Source organism: Betta splendens, chromosome 14 (assembly GCF_900634795.4).
Source record: "Betta splendens chromosome 14, fBetSpl5.4, whole genome shotgun sequence".
In the NCBI taxonomy this organism is placed as follows: Eukaryota; Metazoa; Chordata; class Actinopteri; order Anabantiformes; family Osphronemidae; genus Betta; species Betta splendens.
In genome coordinates this window covers 4,152,105-4,176,864 of record NC_040894.2, presented here as the reverse complement: position 1 = coordinate 4,176,864, position 24,760 = coordinate 4,152,105, and the positions used below count along the sequence as shown (strand labels likewise).

The following is a 24,760-nucleotide window of genomic DNA, read 5'->3' as shown; positions in this document are numbered from 1 at the left end:
ATGAGGAGGATGGGAAGCTCCATGGAAACGGGCTGTTGCTGTTAAATCCCCCAAGATCACACAGTCTACGCACATATTATCTCAGACATGTGCTTTAGATTAAAATATCTTACTGTCTAATTCAAACTGATCCCACAGCAGCGTCTCCTACGATCTTTATTTGATCTTACTGAGCGCTGTGCTACAAGTTTGCACAAACTACACGATTAGTTGCATACAAACATTTTCAACAATGAGAGAGCAGATGAGTGCAGAGATGGGAAGGTTGAGTATGAGAAATGAATCATAGTTTTTCATGGCACACTGAAGCGTCACATACATTCTATTTAACACATGCAGCAGGTCCAATCGTTCATCTGTTTCCCTTGAAATGGTTGACGAGGCTCAGTATCTCCTGGCTGCTGCCTTGTTTCTCACTCATGCTGGGGAGGGGAACCGGCTGACTGGGCAGGTGGGTCTCGTAGTAAGGGCAGACCTTTAGATGAGCAGATATGGGAGGAACGTCTGCCATGCGCCACGAATCCACCGGGGAGAAGAGGTGACTGAACGCCCAGACCTGGAGACAAGCAGGAACAGACAAACAAACTGGTTGAAGTGGCGTTTTTTTTTTTTTTTCTGAAAAGACAAAACGACGACGCATCTGCAGGCTTTACAGGTTTCGCCCTCCACACGGCCCGTCCTCCTGAGCTGGACCCCCGCTCCCACCGCAGCGTGACCATGCCCCGCTCCTGCAGCAGCGAGGAGCACACCTGCCTCATGAGCCGCGACGCCAGGGCCAGCTGGGACAGCGAGAAGCTGTCCAGGAAGGCGGCCACGTGGCACAGCACCTCGTAGGGCAGCGCGCTGAGGGGGTCAGAGGGGTCCGGGGGGGCCGGGGGGTCCGAGGGGTCCGGGGGGTCCGAGGGGTCCGGGGGGCCCGAGGGGTCCGAGGGGTCCACGCCCGGTGGAGCCAGCGTCGGACACAGGTTGAACGTCCTCAGCTGCTGACTGATGGGAAAAATCAATTTCAGACAATCAGTCCACTTCCATCTGGGCTTTAGAGCGTCTTCATCCTCCCCCTGTGCTTTGTGCTCACTTGTATGTGACAGTAGCTTTATGTGTGGACGGCTGAAACCTCCTCTGAGTGTAGGTGCACCCCAGGTAGGACAACGGGCATCTCTGCTCGAACCAGCCACCGAGACACGCCTGGATGTCGCTGTGAACATTCCTGGAAAACGCATCACGTTTAAGCGGTAACCTCACACGTTCATCCACAGCAGACGAGGCCCTTCACCCGTTCACTTCACCTGAAGTGAGCGGCGAACTCGCGGCGGTGGAAGCTGTGGCCGCAGAGGAAGGCGAAGGCGCAGCTGGCTCTGTGGTGTCTGCCGCTCACGCTCTCCGCCTGCAGCCGCAGCCGCAGCCTCGGCGGCCGCTCCGCCGTCACGTCCGCCAGCGCCGCCGCCCTCGCGAACGGAGCCGCGCGGAAGCAGTGCGTCTGCGCCGCCACGTCGTTGAACAGCCCGTCGACGGCCCTGGACGCGCTGATCTGCACACAACCACACGCCCGCTGAGACCTCCCAGTGGCCGCGGCCGCACCGCTGCGCGTCTGGATGCCTGACCTTGTGACCCATGGCGGCGCGCTCGGCGTAGCCCAGCAGAGTGGCCGCCGCCTCGTCCCCGAACCAGTCGTCCTCCGTGGCGCCGAGGTCGGACGTGTCCACGCAGCGGGTCTCGCTCTGAGCGCGAGCGGCCGTGTCGTACAGGTGAACCCGCCGCCGGTAGTGGTAACTGTCAGGGATCTGAAAAGCATCAGCACAGTGAGCACATCTGTGGGCGTGCGTTTGCATTGTACATAAGATTCAGCGTGAATCTAGATGCAGCCTCTGGCCTTAAAGGAGCGCAGCGTCTGGACCGGGATCGGCTCCAGGCTTCCGTAGACAAAGTCCTTCTCCCTCGGCGTGCAGGCCTGGATTTGGCCGAAGGCGAGCAGCATGCGGCCGTGATGCACCACGTACATGTTGTACTCCTGCGGGCTGAGCTCCTGCCGCAGCCGCTCCAGCACGCCCTCCTGCCACGGCGCCAGCCCGGTTCTGCCCGTGTCGGCCGGACGGGCGTCGCCCGCGGCCGCGTCGTCCTTCGCTGCTTCCCCCGCACCAGGGCCCGAACCCGGGCCCGTCTCCCCAGGCTTCGGACCCCGTTTGGGGTCGTCGCGAGCCGCCTCAGCGACGGCGCAGCCGCCTCGCTCCATGCTGAACATCATGTCAGTCAGGCTGCGCTTGTCTTTGCTGATGCTTGACACGTTCCCCAAACTCTGCTTCGTCTCTTCAGCAGCAGTTTTCTCACACAGGCTGTTTTCTACAGAGACGGGAGCGTGGAAACCTGAGGAAGCGGAAAAGGTATTAACATATCAGAGAGATTTTAACGGCCTCACAGAGCACGGGATTCACCTTTACTAGGACCACTGTCTGCAGATCCACTAACAGCACCCCCCGTCTCCGCCCCTTCCTCCTCCTCTACTTCCTCCTCCTCCTCCGCGTCCTGCATCAGCTCTGGAAAGAGAGGCGCCAGCTTCAGGCGGCGAAACAGATCCGACTGATCAACCAGAGCCATGGCCACGTCCAGCGCCTGGTCCCGCCCTCCGTTTCCCTGCAGCACGTTGTCATGCAGCACCACGCTGCAGTTGGGGTCGGTGTCGTCCGTGGGCCAGCGGAGCCACTCCATGGAGCAGCACACCACGCTGGCCGGACACGCCTGCAGGTGGGCGGCCCGCGAGGAGCGGGGCAGCTGCAGCGGGCAGCCGTAGGCGGCGTTGAGGCAGGGCACCCTCACGCTGGGACACAGCAGCAGGTGCTCCTCCTCTTTGCACAGGTGGAAGAGGGCGCCGCAGCGCAGGCGGCACGGCCCGAACGGGCAGCTCACCGACGCCTCCACCCGAGCCCTGCAGCGCCGGCTGTAGCACGAGTCGCAGTGGGCGTGCAGCCGCAGCCTGGAGGCCCGCGAACGCTGGCTCTGGGCGGGTTTGGGAGGAAAGAGACATTGGACTCAGCATGGAGAAATAGCTTAAACGTGGTGTATGTGGAGCAGGTAACTCACCATATCTGCAGGACTCGGAATGAGAAATTCCTGCAAATAACACCCCCAAGACTGAGTTCTTCCTAAATGCAAAACATGAACCACCTCCTCCTGTATAATAATATATAATGCACCACAACACAACTGTGACCTCAATAATAAACACACAGATGAATTATCATGTTTCTAACGGCTTCAACTTAAAAAGCAAGATCTTATTACCTTGTAAAAGAATTAAGGCTGTAAGAAACTCTAACTAAGTCAAATCCCGCAACTTAGTTAAACAGATCAGCAACTTAAAAAAGGATCATCGTGGTTTGAAGGTCTATCTGGTTGAAGGTCTTACCAAGGCGCCACAACAAGCCGCGTTTCCTCTCACGGCCCTCGGTTCCTTGGATTTTGACCTGGCAGGTTAAAATTAGCTGAGCAGTAGAAGGACTCCCACCGCCCTCACCCACTCTCCCCTCCGGCCGCTGTGGGTTTACGCCACCAAAGTGCAAGTCCGGACATTTTAACGAGCGCCTCCGCGTGTAAAAGAGAACTCGCTATTGTTTGAGGAGACGCGACGTCACGTCCACAGGAGGACACTGTCCTCATAGACCTGACTGCAGCACGGCGCGAATCAGACGGGGAACGGAGAGTTTCTGGTTGAAGTGGCAGAGAGTTGTAACCCAAACCAAGGTTCTGAGCACCTGTGTAACATTTCTAGGCCAGTACTCAGCTCTATTTATAACACGGTCACACAGAAATACAGACGCTTGGTTCTGCAGGCAGATGACGAGGAAGGAGCAACTCTCAGCGAGGTAACTTCTATACACTTGAACTCTACTGGCTTCCTGTCAATGTGTGTTTGCATTCATTTATTTAGAGTGATCACACTGTGACTTTGCTCCTAATATGTGAGACTTTGAATCATGGTTTCTCTTCGTTGGCAGAACGAGGGCTGCTGCAAGAGGATTCAAAGAATGGTAGGTTTTATTCTGCCCCTTTCATTTCTATGTTCATACTAATACTTAATTAGTATAACTTCTATATAATAGTTGTATGAAAAAGCATAAGTAACACTATTTAAATTAAATTTGATTATCTTAGTTCAGGATGATTTAGTGAAGTCTCGTTTTCCCCTCTTTCCTCTCATTAAACCCAGAGCCAGCGTTCGCGGGCCTCCAGGCTGCGGCTGCACGCCCACTGCGACTCGTGCTACAGCCGGCGCTGCAGGGCTCGGGTGGAGGCGTCGGTGAGCTGCCCGTTCGGGCCGTGCCGCCTGCGCTGCGGCGCCCTCTTCCACCTGTGCAAAGAGGAGGAGCACCTGCTGCTGTGTCCCAGCGTGAGGGTGCCCTGCCTCAACGCCGCCTACGGCTGCCCGCTGCAGCTGCCCCGCTCCTCGCGGGCCGCCCACCTGCAGGCGTGTCCGGCCAGCGTGGTGTGCTGCTCCATGGAGTGGAACCGCTGGCCGGCCCACGACGCCCATTCCCACCTCAACACGGAGCTGCACCAGAATCTGCTCAGTGGACGAGAGCAGGGCGGCTGGCTGGACCTGGCCTTGGCCCTGAGGGACCAGGATCAGCTGTTTCACTCCATCAAGATGAGGAAACTGTTCCCTGAGCTCATCCAGAGCGTGGAGGAGGAGGAAAAAGAGGAGGAGAGGAGGGAAGAGGAGAGAAGGAGGGAGAAGGAGAGGCAGAAGAAAGCTGCTTTGGAGGAAGAGGCAGCTGCGAAAGAAGCCCACGCTCACACCTGGGTGTCTTTTAACGCATTCAAAATCTACGGCGAAAATAAAGAGGAGAGTGACGACGAGGACGAGCTGGAGGCTCGACGTGAGCCGACGCTGACGCAGGAGCAGAGAGAGGCTCTGGCGAGCGCCTCCGGAGTGGATGCAGACCTGCTAGTGAACTACAACGCCTGGGAGCGCATGTTCAGCATGGAGATGGGCGGCTGCAGGGAAGCAGGGGGGGCGGGGGTGGCGGCAACGGGCCGGGGGCGGAGCCTGGGCACCGTGACGGAGGAGGAGCCAACGGAAGCCTGCGCCGGTGCCAGCGCCGGAACCTCCTCATCCTCAGCCCGACCCGCTCACAAGCCCAGGAGGAGCTTTGTGTACGGGCACCTGGAGCCCATGAAGATCATCACCGTGCGCACCTTTAAGATCCCCACCAGCTTCTGCGCCAGGCAGAGCCGCATCCGCAACCCGGGCTTCTACAGGAGAGTGAGTCGGGCTGTGGACACGGGCGACCTGGAGGTGGCACCGGACGAGATGCCGGTGTGGGAGGAAGTCCAGGTGAGAGGGGAAACCTTTCAAAATAATGTGCCGTGATAATATGAGAGCGCCCACGAGCTTCCGTCCTCCTCAGGCCTCGCTGCTGTGCTCCCTGGAAAAGGAGCAGAGGGGTCACCTCATAGCGGAGAGCGTGTGCACAGACGGCCTGCTGCAGGACGAGGGGACGCAGACCTACAGCTTCCTGTCGGCCCCCTTTCGCAGGAGCACGTCGCTGGCCGACCTGACCGCCGCGAGGCCGCTGGAGCTGCACCTGCAGCTGCAGGTGGAGGCCGTGACCAGCCGCCACAACAAGGCCAGCTCCGCCTTCACCTTCCTGTGCGGACACACCTTCCGGCGCAGGGAGTACGGCCACCATTACAGGTGCGGTAGGCTCTAGCGCGTCTGCATCTGCGTCTGCGTCTGCCTCTGCGTCTGCATCCATGTCTGCGTCTGCGCCCATGTCTGCGCCCATGTCTGCGCCTGCGTCCACACCTGCGTCTGCATCTGCGCCTGCGTCCGTGTCTGCGTCTGCGCCTGCGTCCGTGTCTGCGTCTGCGCCTGCGTCCGCGCCTGCGTCCGCGCCTGCGTCTGAACCGTGCTGTCGCTCAACAGGAACGCGCACAGTGACATCCAGATGGGTGCCAACGGGTGGTTCCAGCAGCGCTGTCCCCTGGCATTCCTGGGCTGCACCTACAGCCACCCCAGGTTTCAGCCATCCACACATGAAGCCACCGTCCAGTTCCAGTGAGGCGAAGCTAACGTTCCATTGATACAGATACTAAAATGCTCCAGGTGCCTTTTAGCCACGGTCGCGCGTCTCGTCTCCTTTCAGTGAGGGTCTGGGCTGCTTCACGCTGCATCCCGCCGTCCCCCAGCGGCCGCGGGGGAGGGGGGGAGGGGAGGCCTCCCTCAGCGCGCTGCCCTACGAGGTGCTGTGCCACGTGGCCGCCTTCCTGGACAGCTTCTCGCTGTCCCAGCTGGCCCTGGCGTCGCGGCTCATGAGGCAGGTGTGCTCCTCGCTGCTGCAGGAGCGGGGCATGGTCACGCTGCGGTGGGAGCGGCAGGTCGACCCCCGCGGAGCAGCCGCGTGGAGGGTGAAGCAGACGGTAAACCACCGGCCGGTAAATGGAGCCGGATTCGCTCCAGAGCCCGTTTGAGTGACTTCCTCTCTTTCTGGGATTCCAGGTGTGGCAGTTCAGCACTTTGTTCTCCACCGTGGACTCCTGGAGGTTCCGAGACGCGCCTCCCATCTCTGAGCATCTGAAGGTGTGTCCCTACTACGAGCGCGAGACGCGGGAGGAGAGGGTTCTCCTGCCGCGGGTGGAGGAAGACGTCCAGACCAGCAGGAGCTGCAGAGGTCCCACGCTGGTCGGCTTGTTCCAGCACAGGAGGATCAAGATGTAGAGGAACCTCCTGCAGAGGCTCACACAACACACTGTCTCAGTCTTTGTTGCTGATAATAAAAATTCTGTAAAACTGGGAGTAGTGTTGTGCTTTCAAACCAACTACGTTAAGCTCATATCAGTTACAGAACAAAGTTCTGCAGCAGCAGGATCAGAACATCACAGGAGGAGTCTCCACGTGTTTTATGCTCCAGGTGGAAGGTGTGATGAGTTCTGGGGCTCTGGAACAACGGAGCTGAACCCGAGCTGCTAAAAGACGCTGTGATCGAGGGGTTTGTCTGACTGAACACGCTTCCACTCAGAGTATACTGGGATGAGGGCCATGCAGGCCGTGATGGAGCTGTTGCCATGGAGACAGGCTCCTGTACATGTGACGGGAGACTTTTTAAACTGAGTTTCTGACTTCTTTTGTTTTTGTGTGCATGTGTTTGCTGTGACAGGTGACAGACGTGTCAGGAGCATCTGTTTGGATCAAAAGCGTCTGATATGAAGAATCTATGATCGTCTCCTACAGACAGACTCTGGGAACTTTGTAACGGTGGACAAGGTCAGACAGTAACGCGCAGTCGCCTGGAGGCGGCTGTCAGACATTCATGGCTGCCTCGTCACCCGTGAACATTTCATTCAGCTGTTACTGCAGGCGTCTCTGTGCGTTGATGTGGGATTAAAGTGCACTAAGTGATCCATACGTTTCCACCCGACAGAGCAGACGGCCTGAGCTGGCTGCAGCTGTCGTCATGGTAACCCCTCTGATGATGCTCGGACAGGACGCCTGCCTCCACCATCACAGTCACAGTGGCACCTGCAGTGAGTCAGCACTCGCCCCTGTGTAGCTGATGTTAGCTCCACTTTATTAGGGACACCTGTGATCTGGTGAACATCCTGACACGATCTGTCTCTTAAAAGTGAAACAATAAACTAAACAGAAATCTAAGGAGCGCTTTTGCCCAGACTTATGTGTCTGAATCAAAGGAAACCTGTGTTTTCATGTGGCAGGACTGAATAATGAGTTGAACCGGTGCGTGGCTGATTCATCTGTCGCCTTTGACAACATGAGAAGAACCAAGTGTGGTATTTCCCGAGGAGTTTCCATCCTATTCCCGTCTCACGAAATCCCGTCCGCCGCAGTTTCCTCGCCGCTGCAAACGCACACACCCTGAAATAAACACACAAGGCCAGTTGTGCTCCACAGCCTTTCCTGATCATCAGCAGGTGAATTTATTCGGCCTTTAGAATCTGAGTGCAAACAAGCAGGACCTGCGTCTGCGTTTCCCCACACAGTAACGCTTACAGGAAGAAAGAGGCCAGAGATCCTCATGCTGAGTCAGAGAAGATGAAATGCCGATGTCACACGTTTGTGGTGGAAACCTCAGGATAGCACACAACCAAACGGGTGTTTGTCTTTGTAAATGCATTATTCGTAGCTCAGCATGAAGCTAAGTTCCCTTCAGGAGCTCATCGTCCAACATTTAAATCCACAGCTCAGCGTTTTTCCCCTGAACCACGCGACACGGCTGCTCTTTTATAAGTTGCGATCCACGTCCCTGCTCGTGTCTTGTTCTGATGAGCCGGTGAGTCACGACCAGCGTCGGGCGAAGATCTGACTCACACACGTCTCCATCTGCTCAGCTTGAGCTGCACAAAGTGCACCGGCGCCCGTTTCAGCGACGGCTCAAAGGATTTCAGGCTGGACTCAAGCATTAAATGCAGACTTAAACGAGGGTGCACATCGTCCACGGGAAGCAGCTGATTCTGTGGCTCAGCGCCTGTTCATGCCCCCGGGGGCCGTTTGGTGAATCCTCAGGTGTTTGAACCTGGATTTTATGTTATTAATTGCTCATTTCAAAACTGTCAACAGCTGAAAATCTCAACAGACTCAAGCTTTAATTTAAGTGACTAGTGTAAAAACAAGCTACTTTTCGATACAAAGTCTGAATATATGCAACACTTAAACACAAACGGGGAAAATATGAAGATTTTGTGGAAAGATGACAACGTCAGCCTCACAGAAACATCCGCTGGTGCAACAACTGGTTAATGTGCCGCGTGCCTTGCGTGGCACGTCACACACGCGCAGGTTCTGACGTCCGTTCCTCGTGCCTGCCTACGTCATCACGCTGCCAGCTGATCGGAGTGGGAAGCCGGGTGTGTGTCTGACTTGGGTGTGTGTGCGTGCGTGAGAGAGAGCGAGAGAGAGCGAGAGAGCGAGAGAGAGAGAAGTGAGGAGTTGTGTAAAACAGTCTGAAGTCCTGCGCTGCGCTCTCCGCTGTTGCGTCGTCACAGACTGGACTCGGCACCGGATCCGGACGTGCTGTCCGACCGCAGGCCTCTCGGATCGAGGATGTAAAGCAAAGGAAGTGGCACCGACACACCCTGCCGACGGTCCGCGGAGCCCAGGGCGAGGCGCGCTCCGACCGAACTCCGCCGGAGCGGGTCGCTGGTCGAGGCGGGCGCGTTCCCGCTGGCTGCGGGGCGCTGTGCGCGGTTCTGCGGGATCCACTCGAGTTCCCGTCGGCCTGGGTTGGCCCGTGGCAGCTCGATGACCTACTTTGCGCGGCCGCGGTATCAGAAGCCGCCTTTGACGCGACTTTACGCAGGTAAAAACCACCGCTCCGGCTCCGGTCTGCGCTGCGCGGCTGCGGCTGCGGCGTCCTGCGGGGTTCGCCGTCGTCAGATTGTCGAGGATAGAGGGGTTCTGGCTGGAGGCCCGGCTCCGTGTCATAGATCAGACGGCCGGGGCCCACTGACACAGCGAGGTGATAGGATTTACGGGCACCCTGCAAATGGCCACTCACCACAGCCTCTCCCAGCTCCAGCTAACGTTCATCACGTAGAGGCTGTGAACAGAGGCCCTGGTGAAGCAGTATTTGTGCATGAAGTCATTGTACAAAGGCTGCGAGGAGCTCTAGGCCTCGACTCAATCTGCTGTAGAGTCTGAATTGTCCCTAATTTAGCACGATAAAGGCCTTTAGTGATTATATTTAAATCTGTTGTGGGTAAAAACTACCTCAGTTTGCAGAAAAGCCGGACTCTGAGACGCAGGCCTCCCAGGGAATATATTTAGTCACGAGGAGCAGTTAAGTGTCAGATATGGGATTTGTGGGCTGTAGCGAGAAGCTGCACGCGCGACCGGAGGCCTGCGTTTATGTAACGCGGAGTCGTCGGCCTTCGAAGCCTCTCTGAAATTAGCTGCGCTCATAATTGGGTGTGAAAAAGAGGCCCGAGCTCCAGCAGGGGACGGGTTCAAAGTGAGGCCTGGTCATTAGTGGAGATCTGACTCCAATGACTGTGGGCTTCGTAACATCCAGTAATATGTGACGTCGCACTGCTGTCAGCGCCTGCATTTCTGCTCATTTTTAGAACGCGGGGCCGTTCTGCTCAGGGGCCGTCCTGCGGCGTCGGTTCCGCCGGTGCAGCCCGTCTTGCGTAACTGCACAGAGTTCACTGCGCCGGCAGGAATGTGCACACGCTGTGTCACGAGCTGCGTTCGTGCCGCTGCAACCTGGACTGTGACATTCGCCTCCGCCGCCGGTGCGAGGCGGGGGGCGGGCGGGGGGGGGGGGTCACACGACGCCGGCGGGGTGTCGGTTCAACTCCTGGCGTCTCCGCCGCCGCTTCAGCGGGCTGCGTTTGCAGAAGTGAGGCCGCGTTGCTCAACGCGGGCGACGCCCTTCATTCCTGCTGCGTGCCTCGTCACGGGAGGACGCGGCGAGAAGGAACGCGTCCTGTAGCTTCGTTTAGGACGGGAGAGGGAGAGGGCGGGCGAGCGAGAGGGCTCGGAGCGCCCCGAGGCCGGGCCCTCGGGCCTGGCGCTCGGCCGCCGACGCCTCCCAGCATGCCGTTCACCTCGTTCTGCCGTGAATGAAGTGACCCCCGTCTCGGTGAGCGGCAGAACGGCATGATGGGAAGCGATCGGTCGGTACCGGCGGCACGACCCGGGGCAGCGCGTGCTCGCCAGCTGGGCCACGCCCTCCACCCAGGAATGCACCTGAAGTCAACAACAGCACGAAAAATGTGTTTCTGTTCAGGAGCCTTTGGTCCGATCGTTAACGAGGTTCATTCCTCTCATATTTTCCGGCGTGGTTTCGGGTCGGCGCCTGATGCCAGGTCCAGACTCATGACGCAGGTATGCGTTTTATTCTCACACATCAGCCCGACTCCCAAACAACAGGCGAGCGCTCGCGGATCCAACGGGTCTTATGTAATGGATCAGCTGTGTCAGCGTCCCATTTAATGAAAAGGTCAATAGTTGCTGTTAACTCTGCACTGTTTACACGTGGTGTCTGTTTGTCGGGCGCAAACGCATCCTGCTGGTTCGACTCCGGCGCGTCCTTCGTCCACGTCCTCCGCCAGGAATCTTAAACACGCTCCGTCTTTTGTGAGTTTTGTCTCCTTCAGACGGCTGCTCGGGGATAAACGCCCGTCTCAAGGCCTTCCACGCCGGCTGCTATGCATCCGCCTGTCTGTGTCATTCAAGGTGGAACCAAAGGGGAGGAGGAGCCGCGTCCGCTGGTCTCCAGATGTCGGCGGGTCGGTGGCGGGATGAGGGATGGAGGGATGGAAAAGGAGGAGCGGAGGAGAGCGTGCACGGCCGCAGCAGCCGGGTGGAATTTCTAACATATGCAGCTGGAATGTCAGGAATGCGAGAAGCGCTCTGAGAGAGAGGGAGACAGAGAGAGAGAGAGAGAGACAGAGAGACAGAGAGACAGAGAGAGAGAGAGAGACCGATCCGTTAGCGTTAGCGTTAGCGGAGCCGCGGCGGCGCAGGGCGTGGCCCGCTTGAGCAAGTCGCTCGCCTTTTAGCGTGTTGGGCCCCGGGTGCCGGCGGTGCCACTCGTACAGGACGTCCTCTCCTCTGGCTGCGTGTGCAGACCTGCAGCCGCAGTTCATCGTGATGAACCAGAGCCGTCGCACCCGCTGCACGGACGCTCGGGGGCCCGGACGCAAGCGGGCGGTTCCCGTCCAGGTCCAGGTCCAAGTCGCCCTAGCACCTAGTACCAGACAGAAGATAAGGAGAGGCCTGCTGCTGCTGCCATTTTGGATTTTGATTCTCAGTTTACTAAAAGATTTGAGACCTTGACTTGAAATCGGTGTAAAACCGCTCTGGTAGATTTCTTTTAGCCGACGTTCAAAAAAGAGACGACGACTCAGAACAGGCAGTGCGGCTTCTCCGCGATGACTCACGCTGTAAAAGAAAGACTGATCTGTGTCATGAAGTTAAATTTGTCAGGAAGTGGGGGGAAAAAAGCAAACGAAGTTTTTCCTATGTTCAAAGCGAGTACTTTCCACGGTAATGACTTGTTAAGTATCTGACGTTCAGGTGATGTCCTAATTTAACCAGTTAATCGTGACCCTGTTGGTGAAACGCTTGTGATTATGTGATTATTCTGGTTCTGCTTTTGCAGGAAAGTGCAGCCTGCGTTGCTCGTTCTCAGACTGAGGTGTGGAATTTATCCTCCATATTCCAAGGTCGCCACAAGATTACGTTCTCTGAACACCTTCTGCATAGATATGTTGGTCTTCCTCCAGCACGTTTGAGCTCCATGAGAACGGTTCACTTCCTGCACGTGACCTTTTATTCCTAACTTAAGAAACCTGCCGGCACAAAATCCCAAAGAAAGAACAAGTGAAGGCCTAAGTGAGGCTAGCTGCTAACGTCTGCATGCTAACGCAGTCGCAAATGTTAACGTAGCACTCGTTAACGTTTAACTATAACTATGTGATAATAATAATAAGAAATAAATCCCTTTAGTAAAAGACCTGAAGCCCAAATGACTTCTTAAAGTATTTCAGGATCGGTGCCGTCTACTCCTCTTCATCACTTCTCGCCCCTGCGTTGTAACCACGGTAACTGCAAATAAATAAATAAATCCCAACAAGCGCTTCCTGGTCAGGGATGCTGAGCATCTTGCAGCGTTTCTTGGCAGGCGGCGCCGAGCTGCTGAGGGTTATTTGATGCCCGACACCGCGGACGACCCCGTCGTTGGCTCCGCCGCCTCGCGCCCACGCCGCCGCCGAGGCCCGAGGACGGCGCCCGAGCAGCGCCTGCTGCTCTGTTCCTGCCGGAACGCGCTCACGCACAGCGGTTCTTCACTGGCAAGCTTTATGTTCCTGTACACATGCTAAAGCTGCCAGCTGAAGAACTGCTGCGGTCGGCCCTGCCCCGACGCCGCAGGAGGAGGAAGCAGAGTGGACTCAAGCGGCCGCTGTTCAGTTATTGATGTGTCTTTACACATATGATCAATATTTCTATCATGTTTTAAAACATCTGCTCAAATAGAAACTCAAGCTGTTTCCATCGTTATTACTTTTATGATGACTTCATACTTTTTAACAATTATTAACCTGCATTTCAAGTTTTATTAAAGAAACAATAAAACATCTTACATTTAATCTAATGAATTCTGTGTTTTGTTATTTGTGTTTGTTTTTTACAATAAAGATCAAAAGATTCAAGAAGTATAAATGCACATTTCTGACAACCACCACTGAACTCTGGTCAGACTTAAAGCATTTTAGATCATTTGTGATTCCACTAAAGTGAAACAAGTACTGTATACTGCATGCACTGCATGTTGCATATGAACCAGTGGGAAGCAAAACACTCCTAATGGCTATTTTTTAATATCTTGAACATCTTTTATGAATTATGTTCCCCTCATTCTCACTGATTCCAGTAACGAGACTGTGGGATGACTTTTCATTTTGCCACACAGTAAATTGGAAGAGTAGGAAGCTAGTGGTAACATTACGTATGTTACCACTAAAGTAACCTGTGAGATCTGCTGGATAAAACAAGCCACATTAACATACGGACACTCCTGTTAATCTCATAGAAAACACCTGAATCCTGTTATGGAATAAGGCTTTTACCTTAAAACAATGCATAACGTGTCTAATCTGACGTGTGACAGATCATCCTGGCAAAAAACAGAAAAATTATCTCAATAAGCTCTACTGCATAATACACATCACAGCAATGTAATAATATCAGTAGAAATCTTAACGCACAGCTCCAGGGTTTGTTGCAGTAACTAGACATCGCCGCTAGATGGCAATAAAGACTTGATCAATCTGAACAGGACACGATGAAAATGAGCAGCTATAACAAGTAAATATTATAAACAACATAGTGTTTAATTTACAACGGAAACGCTTTACGAAGTGCAAGTATAAAATAAAATCTAGTCATTTCGGTCTGATGATGTGTCAGTAAAGTACAGGCCAGGGTCTGAAACATGTCAGATATACCGCTGTGGTAAACAGTCCAGTGGTTAGAAAAGGCCTGTGCTCCACAGATCCCACCTTATTCCCGTTCTTTGCGTCTCCACACGCGTTAAGATTCGCACACCCTGCGTGGAGACGTGCGCGCAGCCGCGGCCTCCGCGCGTAAAGCGGAGCGCTTTTACGCGCCGTTCGCTCGCAGCAGTTTACTTGTTTCTGCACTGTCACACGCGCCTCCTCCGGTGTAAGCGGGCCTCCAATACTGGACGCGTGCCGTGGAGATGTAAGGATGCCGTAATACCTCACTACACAACGGAGAGGGAGGGAGGGAGGGGGTAAAAGGGGGCAACGCGTGCGTCCGGACGCTCACCGACGACTAAACGCGAGAGGGACTCGGGCATCAATAACAACTCGCTCATCAATAAGGAATCTGGATGGAGTTAGACTGCTTAATTAAATAGGTTGCCTTGAAGGGATTGGGCTCTTTGAAATTACAATATTTATTCTGATGACCCCCTGTGGAGAACATCTAAAGGGAAGACTCTCTCCACGGGCAACACACGTAATAAAACTCGGAGGCTTTTTATTTCCCAGCGATGGCGATCAACACCGACGCTTCCTTTGAGAAGAGCGCCCTTCGCGAGAGGGAAGTTTCCAACCTCGCCGAGTTCCAGGACACGGAGAAGCTCCTGAACAGCGGCGCCGTCGAGCCCAGCGGGCAGAGCAACGTCAAGCCGTCGGACTCGTTCTCCCTCAACATCAGGGGCAGCGTGCGCTCCCTGGACGCGGACCAGAACGGACACAGGTCCCCGCTCAAGTCGGGCTCCGTCGGGCATCTCGCCACCCCGCCCAACTCGTCGTCCCGGCTCAGCCTGGGCCCGCTGCCGTCCCCGGTGCCGCCCGGATCGCTGCCCCCCGCGTACCTCTGGATCGCGGTGGTGTCCTGTTTCTGCCCCGCGCCGCCCTTCAACATTTGCGCCTTGTGGTACGCACATGTGGTGAGTTTTCTGGGTGCTCATATTATTCCTGCCCGTGCTTCAGATGTTTGGCCAATGAATAACTACAGGTGTATTTATTGTATGTACTGTTAAACCCTTTCTCCCGTTAGTCGAGGTCTGTGCTGCAGACAGGAGACATAGAAGGATCAAGAAAGTACAGGCGTCTCTCCGTGCTGTTCAGCTTTATGGCAATACTACTGGGTGTGGCTGTCATCGTCTTCATAGTGTTGACAATAGGTAGAAAGCATCCCAACCTCACTGATAAAGATCATTGTTAAGCTCTGTAGCCAATGCTTTTCCTCTCTTTTTTCTCTCAGAGGCTCAGTAATGAACCGGGGCCAGAGATGAATCTCTTTAACTTCATCTGATCTCAAATTTGCACAACGGAGCGGAGAGATGCTACTTTGAAGATGAAAAAAAGCACAATTCTGAGTTGACGCCAAGATGAAGCGGCAGCTCGGATGAAGGGAAGCGGATGAAAAGGAGGTTGTTTTTTTATTTTCTAGCAACACTAATGATCAGTAACCCCACAAACTCAGGAGTAAAGGAAGGAAGACGATGGCTGCATGCGTGTGCGTCTGTGTCTGGTCAGACGACACATTCAGTGACTAAACTAGTCCAACTAGTGGTGCACTGACACACGCCTGTCTGACAAACAGACGATTGGATGGCAGAATTCTGCCTACTAAAAAAATGAAATAAGGCGACGATAAAGCACCAAAAAGAAAACACAGGTGACGAGATTTGTATATGGGGTGAACACACACACGGCAACGTCTTACTGTTAAACAAAAGCCTCAGTGCACCTCTAGTGTGTAACACTGTCTGACACTGCCCATGTTTCTCTCAAACTGACTCCTTTTTCTGCTCAGCACTGGATTTGTGTGGCTGTGGCAAAATGTATGTATGTAAGCTGATTTCATACACTGTTTACACTGAGTTTTAAACTTGTTTGTGTTCATCACAGCAGCGCTAATGCAGTCGTAGTGTGATATGTCGCTTTGCTGGACTGAGCAGACTCGTCTTGATCTCTATACCTTGGTATGTTTACAGTATAATGCAAAATATGAATGGGGTCCCTCTCCCTGTATGCACTGTTCCTGGCACTCTGATGTGGATGTTTATACATTTATATATGACTGGTTCCATGTGCCATAGCTCTGCATGTCTGAAATAAACCTGAATGAGCATGATGAACTGCAACATGAGCTCATCTTTATTTTACGAAGCACTGTCAGTTCTGTATAAAACGTTATCAGTACACAGTCCCAGTATAATATGACTCCAAGAGCTAAAATCACAGGTGCAATATACAGTATAAATCCTCAGACGGCATCATCCTCACCAAGCAGTAAAGCATTAACCTCCCCAGACAGAGCTCACGCCACCTCACTCTCATTATTAGACTTTTAGTGCATTATAGTTTTCTTTCCATAATAAAATAATCTCTTAACGTTTGCATTTGATGATAACATAAAAAGTGACAAACAGCCGGTGTATTTCAATGATTCTTGTTGTCAGTGGTCGGAGCGGTGAATCAGTGGAACGTGTAGAGCAAGAGGAGGATGGTGCAGATGCCGATCACGGCTCCAAGAACTAAAGAGTCCCGCCTCTTACGCAAATTGATTTTCTGGATGAGACTGTTGATGGTGGGGAAACGGTCTGAGAGGCAGGGCAGCACGGTGAAGGAAAATAATTAAGATTCAAGTTGGATTCTTTGCGGTGACTGAAACAAAATGACATCAGCAACTATAAAAAACAACACATGGAGCCGAACGGTAAGACGGTCATAGTTAGAACGTCTGCGTTATCCCTGCTGGGGTTAGTGCTCCACAGACCAAAGATAAACTAATTCACACACAAAACTCAGTTCAATTTAGAGGATACTGGCCAAAGTGGTGACCCTGGTTTGAATGGACTTCAACATCCCGCGCTGAAAGGTGATGTTCTCTTTGGTAGCCATGGCGATACTGGAGGAAAAGAAAGCAGAAGGCATTCAGGTTGGAAAGGAAGACAAAGTGCAGCACATTGACTGTGGTTTAATCACCTTAATCTGTCTGTGTCCACAAAAGTCACTAAAACAGTTACAATTCTTCGTACGACACTGAACAAAATTATAAACGTAACAGAGTGTGTGTGTGTGTGTGTGTATGTGTGTGTTTCAGGTACCTGATTGCGTTGTCAATGAGACGATCTGAGCTGTGAAAAGAAAACAGTTACGTAAAATACATCAAATATCTGTAGATTTAAGCTAAGAACTCTGAACTGGCTCATTTAAAAAGGTGCCTTGATAATAAATCTCATCTGTTTCTATAACAGTTCAAACATTGCATGAAGTCAAGAAATAATCCAACATCACACGGGGAAAGCCTGAACCACGAAACCACAAAGCTCTTTGGGTCTATTACCCTGAAAGCAGCACTTCCTGTGAATGCTTCAATGGAACAGAGTGCTGGTTTATAGAGGATTTAAAGGAAAGTTTGTCTCAAATTAGTCAAATTTAACACTGTTAGAGCAGAAGCCAATTCATCTCCATCATCTAAATATGAACAAATGAAGTTGATGCACAATATAATGATGACACCCGGTGCCATTTGTTTCACGTGTTAATGGAAAAACACTGCACCTAAACATTTGCTTTAGTTTTGTATCAGCTGCAATTACCTGCTAACATAAGTGACAGAAAAATGAGCTGTTCAGTCGCCGGCTGAGCAGAGAACATAAGGGCAGCGGTGTGCATCCTGGCAGACTCCACTGGAGACCAAAAATCAATACTGTGCTTTATGCTTCCTCCATCTATCCGTCCACCTCTCCCACTATCCGTCTACTGCCGTCCGCCACTGTTTCTCCTCATCCTTTATCAGCTAGCAGATACAAAACAGGCGAGGCATCGTCTGCTTTTTACATTTACACATTTTTATCCTCTTACCAAAGTCCTTTATGTGTAACCATTCCCCAACTTCCTCAACTGTAGTTAGTTACATCTGCAGTGAACTGCAGCTTAAGATGTCCTTACTGCTGACATTGTTAATTTACAGCACCACACACAGTCAGTCACACGTAATCATAAAGAACTTACTTTCTGAGATGTTCATGCTCCTTCAGGAAGAGCTCAGTCCTTCTGTTATTCACGCCTGAGCCGCTCTTGTAGGACCTGAAACAAAAAAAACCAGCATATTTGTTTTCGGTTACTGTTAGTACTGTTGACCATGATGTCAGTCAGAAAAGCTCTTCCCAGCCAGGGTTAATATTCACATAAAGTGTAAACATTACAGTAATATACAACACGTATTATAGTATGAACAATGAAAAGGATGTATTATTTTGGTTATTAATACAATTCATGTAACGGATACTGAATTTAATACCCTTTCACCGCTTGTGCGAGCACTCTGCTAATGGAAGGTCATCACTGCTGAACTGTTTCAAGCTGTGATCAGTTTCTAATTTCTGCCATTGCAGCGTAACTGCATTGGATGATTGAAGTCTCCAATGTGAGTGACCGGGACTATCAGCCTTCTAGTGCTTCATCTACAGATATTTTGTTTTTTCTCCCCCATAGGAGCTCTTTTCAGAGCATTTAACAAGAGTCTAGACCTTAAAAACGTGCTAAAAAATCATAATCCTAAGAATTTACTTTAAATTCTTTTACCAAGAGCAACTTGGGCTTATCTTTGTGGATCCAGCACCAGCTTTGTTTTATGTGGAAAAAAAAAAACATTATCTCCTCTCTTGTCCCACTTCCTTCATGGTCCCTCCATTTTATTCACTGTTCCGGAGCAATAACTTTCATATTTTTGGAATCAGTCAGCTCAAGCTCAGAAAAATGTCTCAGTCTCGTCTTGCCCTGCGCTCTCCTAACAGAGCATTTCTCTGGACCAGGCAGGCCAGATGTAACCACTCTCCCTCGGCGAATGAAAGCCTTGTGGTTTGATTTACTGTAGAAGGCACTTAGGAAAGAAATCCCCAGAGAAAGACAGAGATTCACTGAGAGAGAGGGAGAAAGGATTGGGAGGGTAGTGGTGGTGGTGGTGGGTCAGCTAATAAGAGGAGGTGCCTCATACTGGAGGATGAAACAAGATAGAGTGGAAAGAGATTTCTAAAGGGTGGGGACGTCAGCAACAAACTGAACATTTCTGCCGCCTAGTGGTTACAGATAAAAGCAGAGGTCCACTTGAAAGATGGAGAGGGTGCTTACTCAATGTCTCTATGAACTGAGCCCAGGAGGTCCTCTCGCTCTCGTAGGCTGAAGAAGTTGGTTTTGGTTTTGTGAAATTCATGAGTGTAGTCCTACAGTAATAAACGTAATGCACTACAGTCAACAATACAAGAAAATGACAGAATAGGAATTTGCCAAAATGAAGGATCAATTGTTGATATCTCAAAAGATGAAAAATTAGAAAGACAAAGAAACAGAAACAAGTTCTGGCATAAAAAGTATGAAGTTATAGTGAAGCAAATGTTTTTACCTGTAAAATGTCTCTGTGTCTCTGTAGAGTGTGCATCATTGCTGCATTATGTGACGACGCTCCTGGTGTGTTTATACACTCTGCCATTTTGTCATTGACAGCTGTAAGCTGCAAAAAAGTCACATTGATATAAAAAAATCACAAGAAACAGAAATGAAGGATCCTTATAGCAAATTATACCAAATACACGGTAAACAGACAAGGTGTTAGAAGACAGAGAAAAGATAGACCTTTATTTGTCCCACAATTAGGAAATTAAGAAGAAGCATACACTACAATTCTACTTCTAGAATCTTCTGAAAACATGGATTACAAATCCAATTCTCAAAGTTTTGTGGTATCCCATCACATCCTCCACATGGGTTTGAGTGATTACTAGAAGAATTATTGTTGATTTCCAGCATAAATGCGATTTGACTTACTTTAGCCAAGAGCTGCTCCAGTTCTGTAGTCATAGCCACAAGCATATTGTCATGTGATGAGCCAACAGAATCAGACCTAATATAAAAATAGAAGCAAAAAGACTGTTTTTTAATTTATCTGTGCTATAAATGTTAAATGTCAGACAATGTCTGGCACATCTTTACCTACATTCAGCATGAATGAAAACCACAGCACAGGACTGAATAGCAGCTGTATGCTAATGTTTTTGACTCTTAACAAACCACTTTTATGTGTGCACTTATTATGTAGCAGTGTAAATTTGCACATGATTAAATGAAGGTAAACGAAATGAATAGGTGGATGTATTTACATTATGGCTCTGCCTTCTACAGTCGGACTGGCTATATAGTTTGGTTTTGCTGATGAAAGTATAAGTCAATTTGTACTACAAGATCAGCAGTTGTTTAATTAGGGCAAATTAATATTTTCAACATATTTTCTTGGTTGTAGTTTAGTAGTTGAGATCAGTTTGGCATTATTTTTAAACAGCCATTTATTTCCATATTACTACTGCAATATTAGATGTGTCACTAGCCTGGTGTCTCTTGTTCGTTGGTCTCGGTTGCTGCTACTACTGCTGTAGCTGGTGCAGAGCTTACTGAAGGAGACCAACTTGAGATCCAGCTCATTCTCTAGCTGCCTGGCCTGTTTGCGCAAATCTGAGGCAGAAAACGAGAGACACACAAACAAAACAGAAAGCAGTTTAATTAGCAACCACAACTGACTGAGTTCAGTTTCATCCCCTTTGGTGCAGTGGAGAGGCCAAAGCAAGATGGGACCTAAAATGGTCATGACTGCTTCTGCTTCTTGTCATATGAGGTCCTTTCACCACAGACTGTTCAGGAACTTAAAGATGCTCTGATCCAGGTGCGGGATTCTCCAGGACAGGATCTGGTGACGAGACCAGGGGATGCGCCCATGCAAACAAGCCATACGCAGTGTGGGTGCAATAACGAGGTCCAGGACTTCATTTAGTCATTTAACTCTGAACGAATTAAGAGTTAGTAAAGATTTTCAACTTCACTGTTTAACCTTTTTTAAAATACGAAATATGACTCTTTTATCTAAGCACATATACGTGTTCATATGCACAATAAGTGGCCGCTGAAGTGATAAAGAAACACTACTAAGACCTAAAGCACCACACAGAAACAGAAGTAGACTTAAAGCTGTGTGTTCCGTCTTCAGTGTGAGTCTACTAAGTCTTGGCAGGTTGTATTGTACCAGTCTGTGCTCAGGCCCACTCTCTTCGAATCCGTCTAAAACTTCAAACCGTCTGACGCCAACGAGCTAACCCGTTCCCTCGGTACCAGTTATTTACGTAACTCCTAACGAGGACATGTCAAAAAAAGTCGAAGTGAATCGCTACAAAACCATAAGTCATGTACACAAAGGCTATTTTTAACATTAGACGCTGTAAGTTAATTTACCTTCCCAATAGTTGCTGCTGGCAGCCATGTTTTCTGTTGACATGTCATCATCAGCCGTCAAGCGAAAAGAGCTGTCGTAAATCTCCTTTGAACCACAGCGGCCTCTAACGGTTTCCGGCGGCACATTAATTTACCACGTACATACAGCGCGCGAACCTGTGGTCTCAAAACGTAAGATAAGCTTCACTGAGGGAATTAATTTTATATGTGAAACCTGGGAAATACTAATAAAATGGCTGAGTGTTTAGGGTCAATTCAGACTGTTCAACACTGTATCCTGGTTTACCATGTTTTAGGTTTAGTGTGATTATTTTAAGCCTTTTCGTTCCTTTTTATTTAAAACTAACGTGCTTTAAGGTGGTTCAAATGATCAAACATTGTTTGATAGCTGTCTTTCTTGTTGTGTGTTTTATATTTATAATTCTATTTGCCTATTTTTTGTTAAAGTTTAGATCACTTAGTCCAAGCTAAATAAATAGTAACATATTCTGCCCCATTTCATACACATTTCCCCAAATTCCAGCTTACATAGTTGGTATTGTTGAAAATGTTTAAACAGCATTTTAAAATTAAAGCCTGTGAATTTATATTTTAAGTTTGAATAATGAAATAGTCGTCAGGATATTTAATTATGTACTGTACTAGCTTTTGTTGTACATGATGAATAGTATTATGTGAGATACTTGGTGCTTGAGAGACAAAGACAGGAACCAGGTGTGAGTGTGATACAGTACATGTCAGTGCTGTTATCTCTGTTTCTTTGCTCGTTGCCTTTATTCATTGTCTTTAAAACAGGCAGTCATGGATATCACAGTCACAGCAAGACTGGTTGTTGTTGATGTATAAGACAATGACGATGAAGATGCCATCGCTGGTGGAGATGGAAAAGAGCCAGCAACTCTGAGGTGTTTTCACTGCTCTGCAGCCGTCCTTGGACCGATGACACTGTTCTTTCACATTGACTCAGCTTTTTCTCCCCATTTTGTCGTTCCTGTTTTCGGTCTTTCTTACATTTTTCCTTTCTTTTGTGGTATTTCTTTAAAAAACAAAAAGTGTTGTGAACAACTGACGCCAGTTAGCACCTGAAGCCCAACCCAACCGTGGAGATGGAGGCCGGGGGAGAGGAGGAAGAGAAGGAGGGATGGAAGGAGGAAGAGGTAACGAGGTGGGAGGTGAAGAGTCCCATCTCAGTGCTGGATCCTCCTCATGGACTGAATCTGAGGAGTCTGGGCGTGGGAGCCAAACTCACGGTAACACTTGTACTCTCCTCCACGACAGTCGCACTCCATGATGTACTGGTGTCCACGGTAGCCAGGGTACTGGTAGCACACAAAGCTAAAGGGATGACCGGATTAAGCTCGTTAAACCTAACGTGAACGAACACGTGGACATAGTTTACATAGGCAGTGTTTCCATGACTCACGCTCCACTCTGGATGTGCATGGATCCAACCTCGTTGTTCATCCAGCCCATGGCCTGCAGGGAGGGGTAGTCGTCACACAGCTCGAACTGGCGACCCATCATGTTCTCGTTCTCGTAGATGGTCATACGAGAGTCCTTGTGGTTCTGCGCAGAGAAGGGGCACCATCAAACTCTGCTTATTGTGAAGGAGGAGCCGTGACCCTGTTGTGAGTTGGACCTACAGCACAGCAGATGGGCCTGAAGGAGATCATCCTCTCGATGCGATAGGAGTTGCTGCCGCTGTAGGCCTCAAAGCGAGGGTAGTCTCCCTTCTCCAGGACGAACTGCTGGCCGCAGAAGCTGGAGTGCTCGTAGCCCACCCAGCTGCAAACACAAAGCAAGGAAGCGCACGCGCTCTTTAATCTGTATTTAATTCCACAAGCGGCTAAATGCGAGGAAGACGTACGCGCCACATTCAATCTTCAGGGAGCGGATGTTCTCCATCCCACACTCCATGATGTTCTGGCAGCTGGCGGTGAACTCCATGCGCCTGCCCTGGAAGTACTCCTGATCGTACACAGTGATCTGCCAAGTGCACCGTAACAAACGGACAGTTTTAGCCACATCTCTGCGTATTCTGAGGCCTGCTGCACCCGGGGCTCATGGGTAATGTAGTGTTAATCACAGACAGCTTCACTTACCTTCCATGGGCCCATGGGCATAGGGTTAGTCAGAGCCATGTTATCTTGTTTTCCAGGAGGACCTGTGTGGAAATACAGAAACTGTGAGTGTGAGGTTGAATGAAAGCAGAAGAAACTTGACTAAGCTTTTTATTTCTTGTTCTCATCTCACTTAACTTCCATTCTTAAACAAAGAACTGAAGGTATAAGCGGTGCTGCATCTACTCACTATAAATTGTGGAACCAAGTTGTCTACTGTAACTGTTTTGAACCTACCCAAACTGAGCTATGTGTCGGCGGTTTCCACTGATCGGTCTGTGGAGGCGGCGTGTGTGAGCGTATATATACACCCGCGGGTGTCGGAGACTGAGGGGCGGCCAGGCCTGGGCCCATGTCAGCACTTTGCTTTGGAGTCCATTGTTTCGTTGTGTGGGCCACAGAGGGGTTAACACACAGGGATTCATGCAAACACAAAAAAGCCAAGTGGTTACACACTGCTTCCTGCACTGCATCTATATGTTGGGAAACAAAACTGTGGCTGCAGTATAGTAGCATCAGTATTTCAACGTTATACTTGGTGTTAAACAAGCTCTTAGGCTTCAGGATGAGTTCTATTTATACGTCTCAGTTCTTTGCTTTAATTGTCCAGTGTCCCCACTCTGTGTTGTCTGATTTCAAAACGCTTTCCACAATAATCAAATTCCCTGAAACCTGAATACTAAGTGTCCGATCAAGAGAACTCAATGGGATTATCAATGGATTTGAAATGGCAGATGACGGAACCAGGCTCCTGTGGGTTCGAATCGTCACAGACTCACACTTATTCACTCCCCGTTTTGAATCGGACCTGTTTTATTCGTGGCTTAAACGCGAGCAATGAATGAAAAGTACCTTTTGCTATTTTTGGAAGACGCGTGCATGTGAGTTAGTCAACAATGAAGGTTAGTCGGGGGGCAAGGGCGCCGAGTGAAAGGCCTCGTTGGCAGGGCTGGCAGGACTTTGGCATCAACCTTTGCGCCGCGAGCGGCAGCTTCACTTTCAGGTGGCGGCGGAAAAGAAGCAGATAAAATGCCGTAACATGAAAGAGGAAGCCGATGTCAACCTACTTCAGATACAACCCTCATGAGACTAAAACCTGATCCCAGCCTCCTTCAACTGGTTTTGTCTTCCTGTTAAAGCCACGTTGAAGCCATTTAAAGCATTTATTCAGCTACTTGGAGATTAAATTGGCACTTTATGGCGCTATAGTCTGTCATTAATGTGAGCAGGAGAGAGCTGCTGGTGGGTCCATAACCATCCCCTCCACTGCATTGGACAATAAACATTTAGGAATGGCTTACTGAGGTCAGCACTTTGTCCAGACTCTCTGTCTGCGTGTGTGTGTGTGTGTGTGTGTGTGTGTG

At 50.5% G+C, this 24,760-nt stretch overlaps 5 protein-coding genes and 1 long non-coding RNA gene across 13 annotated transcripts; 3 read left to right on the top strand and 3 right to left on the bottom strand.

Annotated features, from left to right (window-relative positions):
- Nucleotides 1-138: 138 nt before the first annotated feature.
- LOC114869665 (F-box only protein 40-like) lies at nucleotides 139-3,660 on the bottom strand. 7 transcript variants are annotated; one of them, XM_029174066.3, is made up of 9 exons: nucleotides 3,401-3,660; nucleotides 3,076-3,165; nucleotides 2,430-2,991; nucleotides 1,871-2,361; nucleotides 1,602-1,781; nucleotides 1,287-1,528; nucleotides 1,076-1,207; nucleotides 654-987; nucleotides 139-556 (listed from the first exon to the last, which is right to left on the bottom strand). In XM_029174066.3, the coding sequence occupies exons 2-9, from the start codon at nucleotides 3,076-3,078 to the stop codon at nucleotides 353-355; spliced, it is 2,148 nt and encodes a 715-aa protein (XP_029029899.1). In that variant the 5' UTR covers nucleotides 3,079-3,165; nucleotides 3,401-3,660; the 3' UTR covers nucleotides 139-352. The 7 variants fall into 7 exon arrangements, with proteins under 7 accessions (XP_029029899.1, XP_055370640.1, XP_029029901.1 ...); XM_055514665.1 differs by having other exon boundaries at nucleotides 3,076-3,137; XM_029174068.3 differs by having other exon boundaries at nucleotides 3,076-3,105.
- A 7-nt stretch (nucleotides 3,661-3,667) lies between these two features.
- Nucleotides 3,668-6,788, top strand: fbxo40.1 (F-box protein 40, tandem duplicate 1). The gene is made up of 6 exons (XM_029174069.3): nucleotides 3,668-4,022; nucleotides 4,202-5,329; nucleotides 5,403-5,689; nucleotides 5,921-6,052; nucleotides 6,141-6,414; nucleotides 6,494-6,788. The coding sequence occupies exons 1-6, from the start codon at nucleotides 3,969-3,971 to the stop codon at nucleotides 6,710-6,712; spliced, it is 2,094 nt and encodes a 697-aa protein (XP_029029902.1). The 5' UTR covers nucleotides 3,668-3,968; the 3' UTR covers nucleotides 6,713-6,788.
- A 2,054-nt stretch (nucleotides 6,789-8,842) lies between these two features.
- LOC114870005 (uncharacterized) lies at nucleotides 8,843-13,104 on the top strand. Its single transcript, XR_003788235.2, has 2 exons — nucleotides 8,843-9,308; nucleotides 12,117-13,104. It is a non-coding gene; the product is annotated as an uncharacterized LOC114870005 (long non-coding RNA).
- Nucleotides 13,105-13,725: 621 nt separating this feature from the next.
- Nucleotides 13,726-16,136, top strand: LOC114869860 (trafficking regulator of GLUT4 1-like). Its single transcript, XM_029174385.3, has 3 exons — nucleotides 13,726-14,933; nucleotides 15,044-15,170; nucleotides 15,251-16,136. Exons 1-3 carry the CDS (start codon nucleotides 14,532-14,534, stop codon nucleotides 15,259-15,261), a joined length of 540 nt encoding a protein of 179 aa, XP_029030218.1. The 5' UTR covers nucleotides 13,726-14,531; the 3' UTR covers nucleotides 15,262-16,136.
- Nucleotides 16,127-21,387, bottom strand: LOC114869859 (Golgi SNAP receptor complex member 1-like). 2 transcript variants are annotated; one of them, XM_029174384.2, is made up of 9 exons: nucleotides 21,277-21,387; nucleotides 20,382-20,505; nucleotides 19,825-19,900; nucleotides 19,403-19,510; nucleotides 19,132-19,223; nucleotides 18,013-18,087; nucleotides 17,103-17,132; nucleotides 16,821-16,903; nucleotides 16,127-16,595 (listed from the first exon to the last, which is right to left on the bottom strand). In XM_029174384.2, exons 1-9 carry the CDS (start codon nucleotides 21,317-21,319, stop codon nucleotides 16,471-16,473), a joined length of 756 nt encoding a protein of 251 aa, XP_029030217.1. In that variant the 5' UTR covers nucleotides 21,320-21,387; the 3' UTR covers nucleotides 16,127-16,470. The 2 variants fall into 2 exon arrangements, with proteins under 2 accessions (XP_029030217.1, XP_055370686.1); XM_055514711.1 differs by lacking the exon at nucleotides 20,382-20,505 and having other exon boundaries at nucleotides 21,277-21,308.
- A 606-nt stretch (nucleotides 21,388-21,993) lies between these two features.
- Nucleotides 21,994-23,695, bottom strand: LOC114869374 (beta-crystallin A1-like). The gene is made up of 6 exons (XM_029173575.2): nucleotides 23,634-23,695; nucleotides 23,379-23,440; nucleotides 23,144-23,262; nucleotides 22,920-23,061; nucleotides 22,700-22,842; nucleotides 21,994-22,611 (listed from the first exon to the last, which is right to left on the bottom strand). The coding sequence occupies exons 2-6, from the start codon at nucleotides 23,415-23,417 to the stop codon at nucleotides 22,464-22,466; spliced, it is 591 nt and encodes a 196-aa protein (XP_029029408.1). The 5' UTR covers nucleotides 23,418-23,440; nucleotides 23,634-23,695; the 3' UTR covers nucleotides 21,994-22,463.
- Between the last annotated feature and the right edge of the window lie 1,065 nt (nucleotides 23,696-24,760).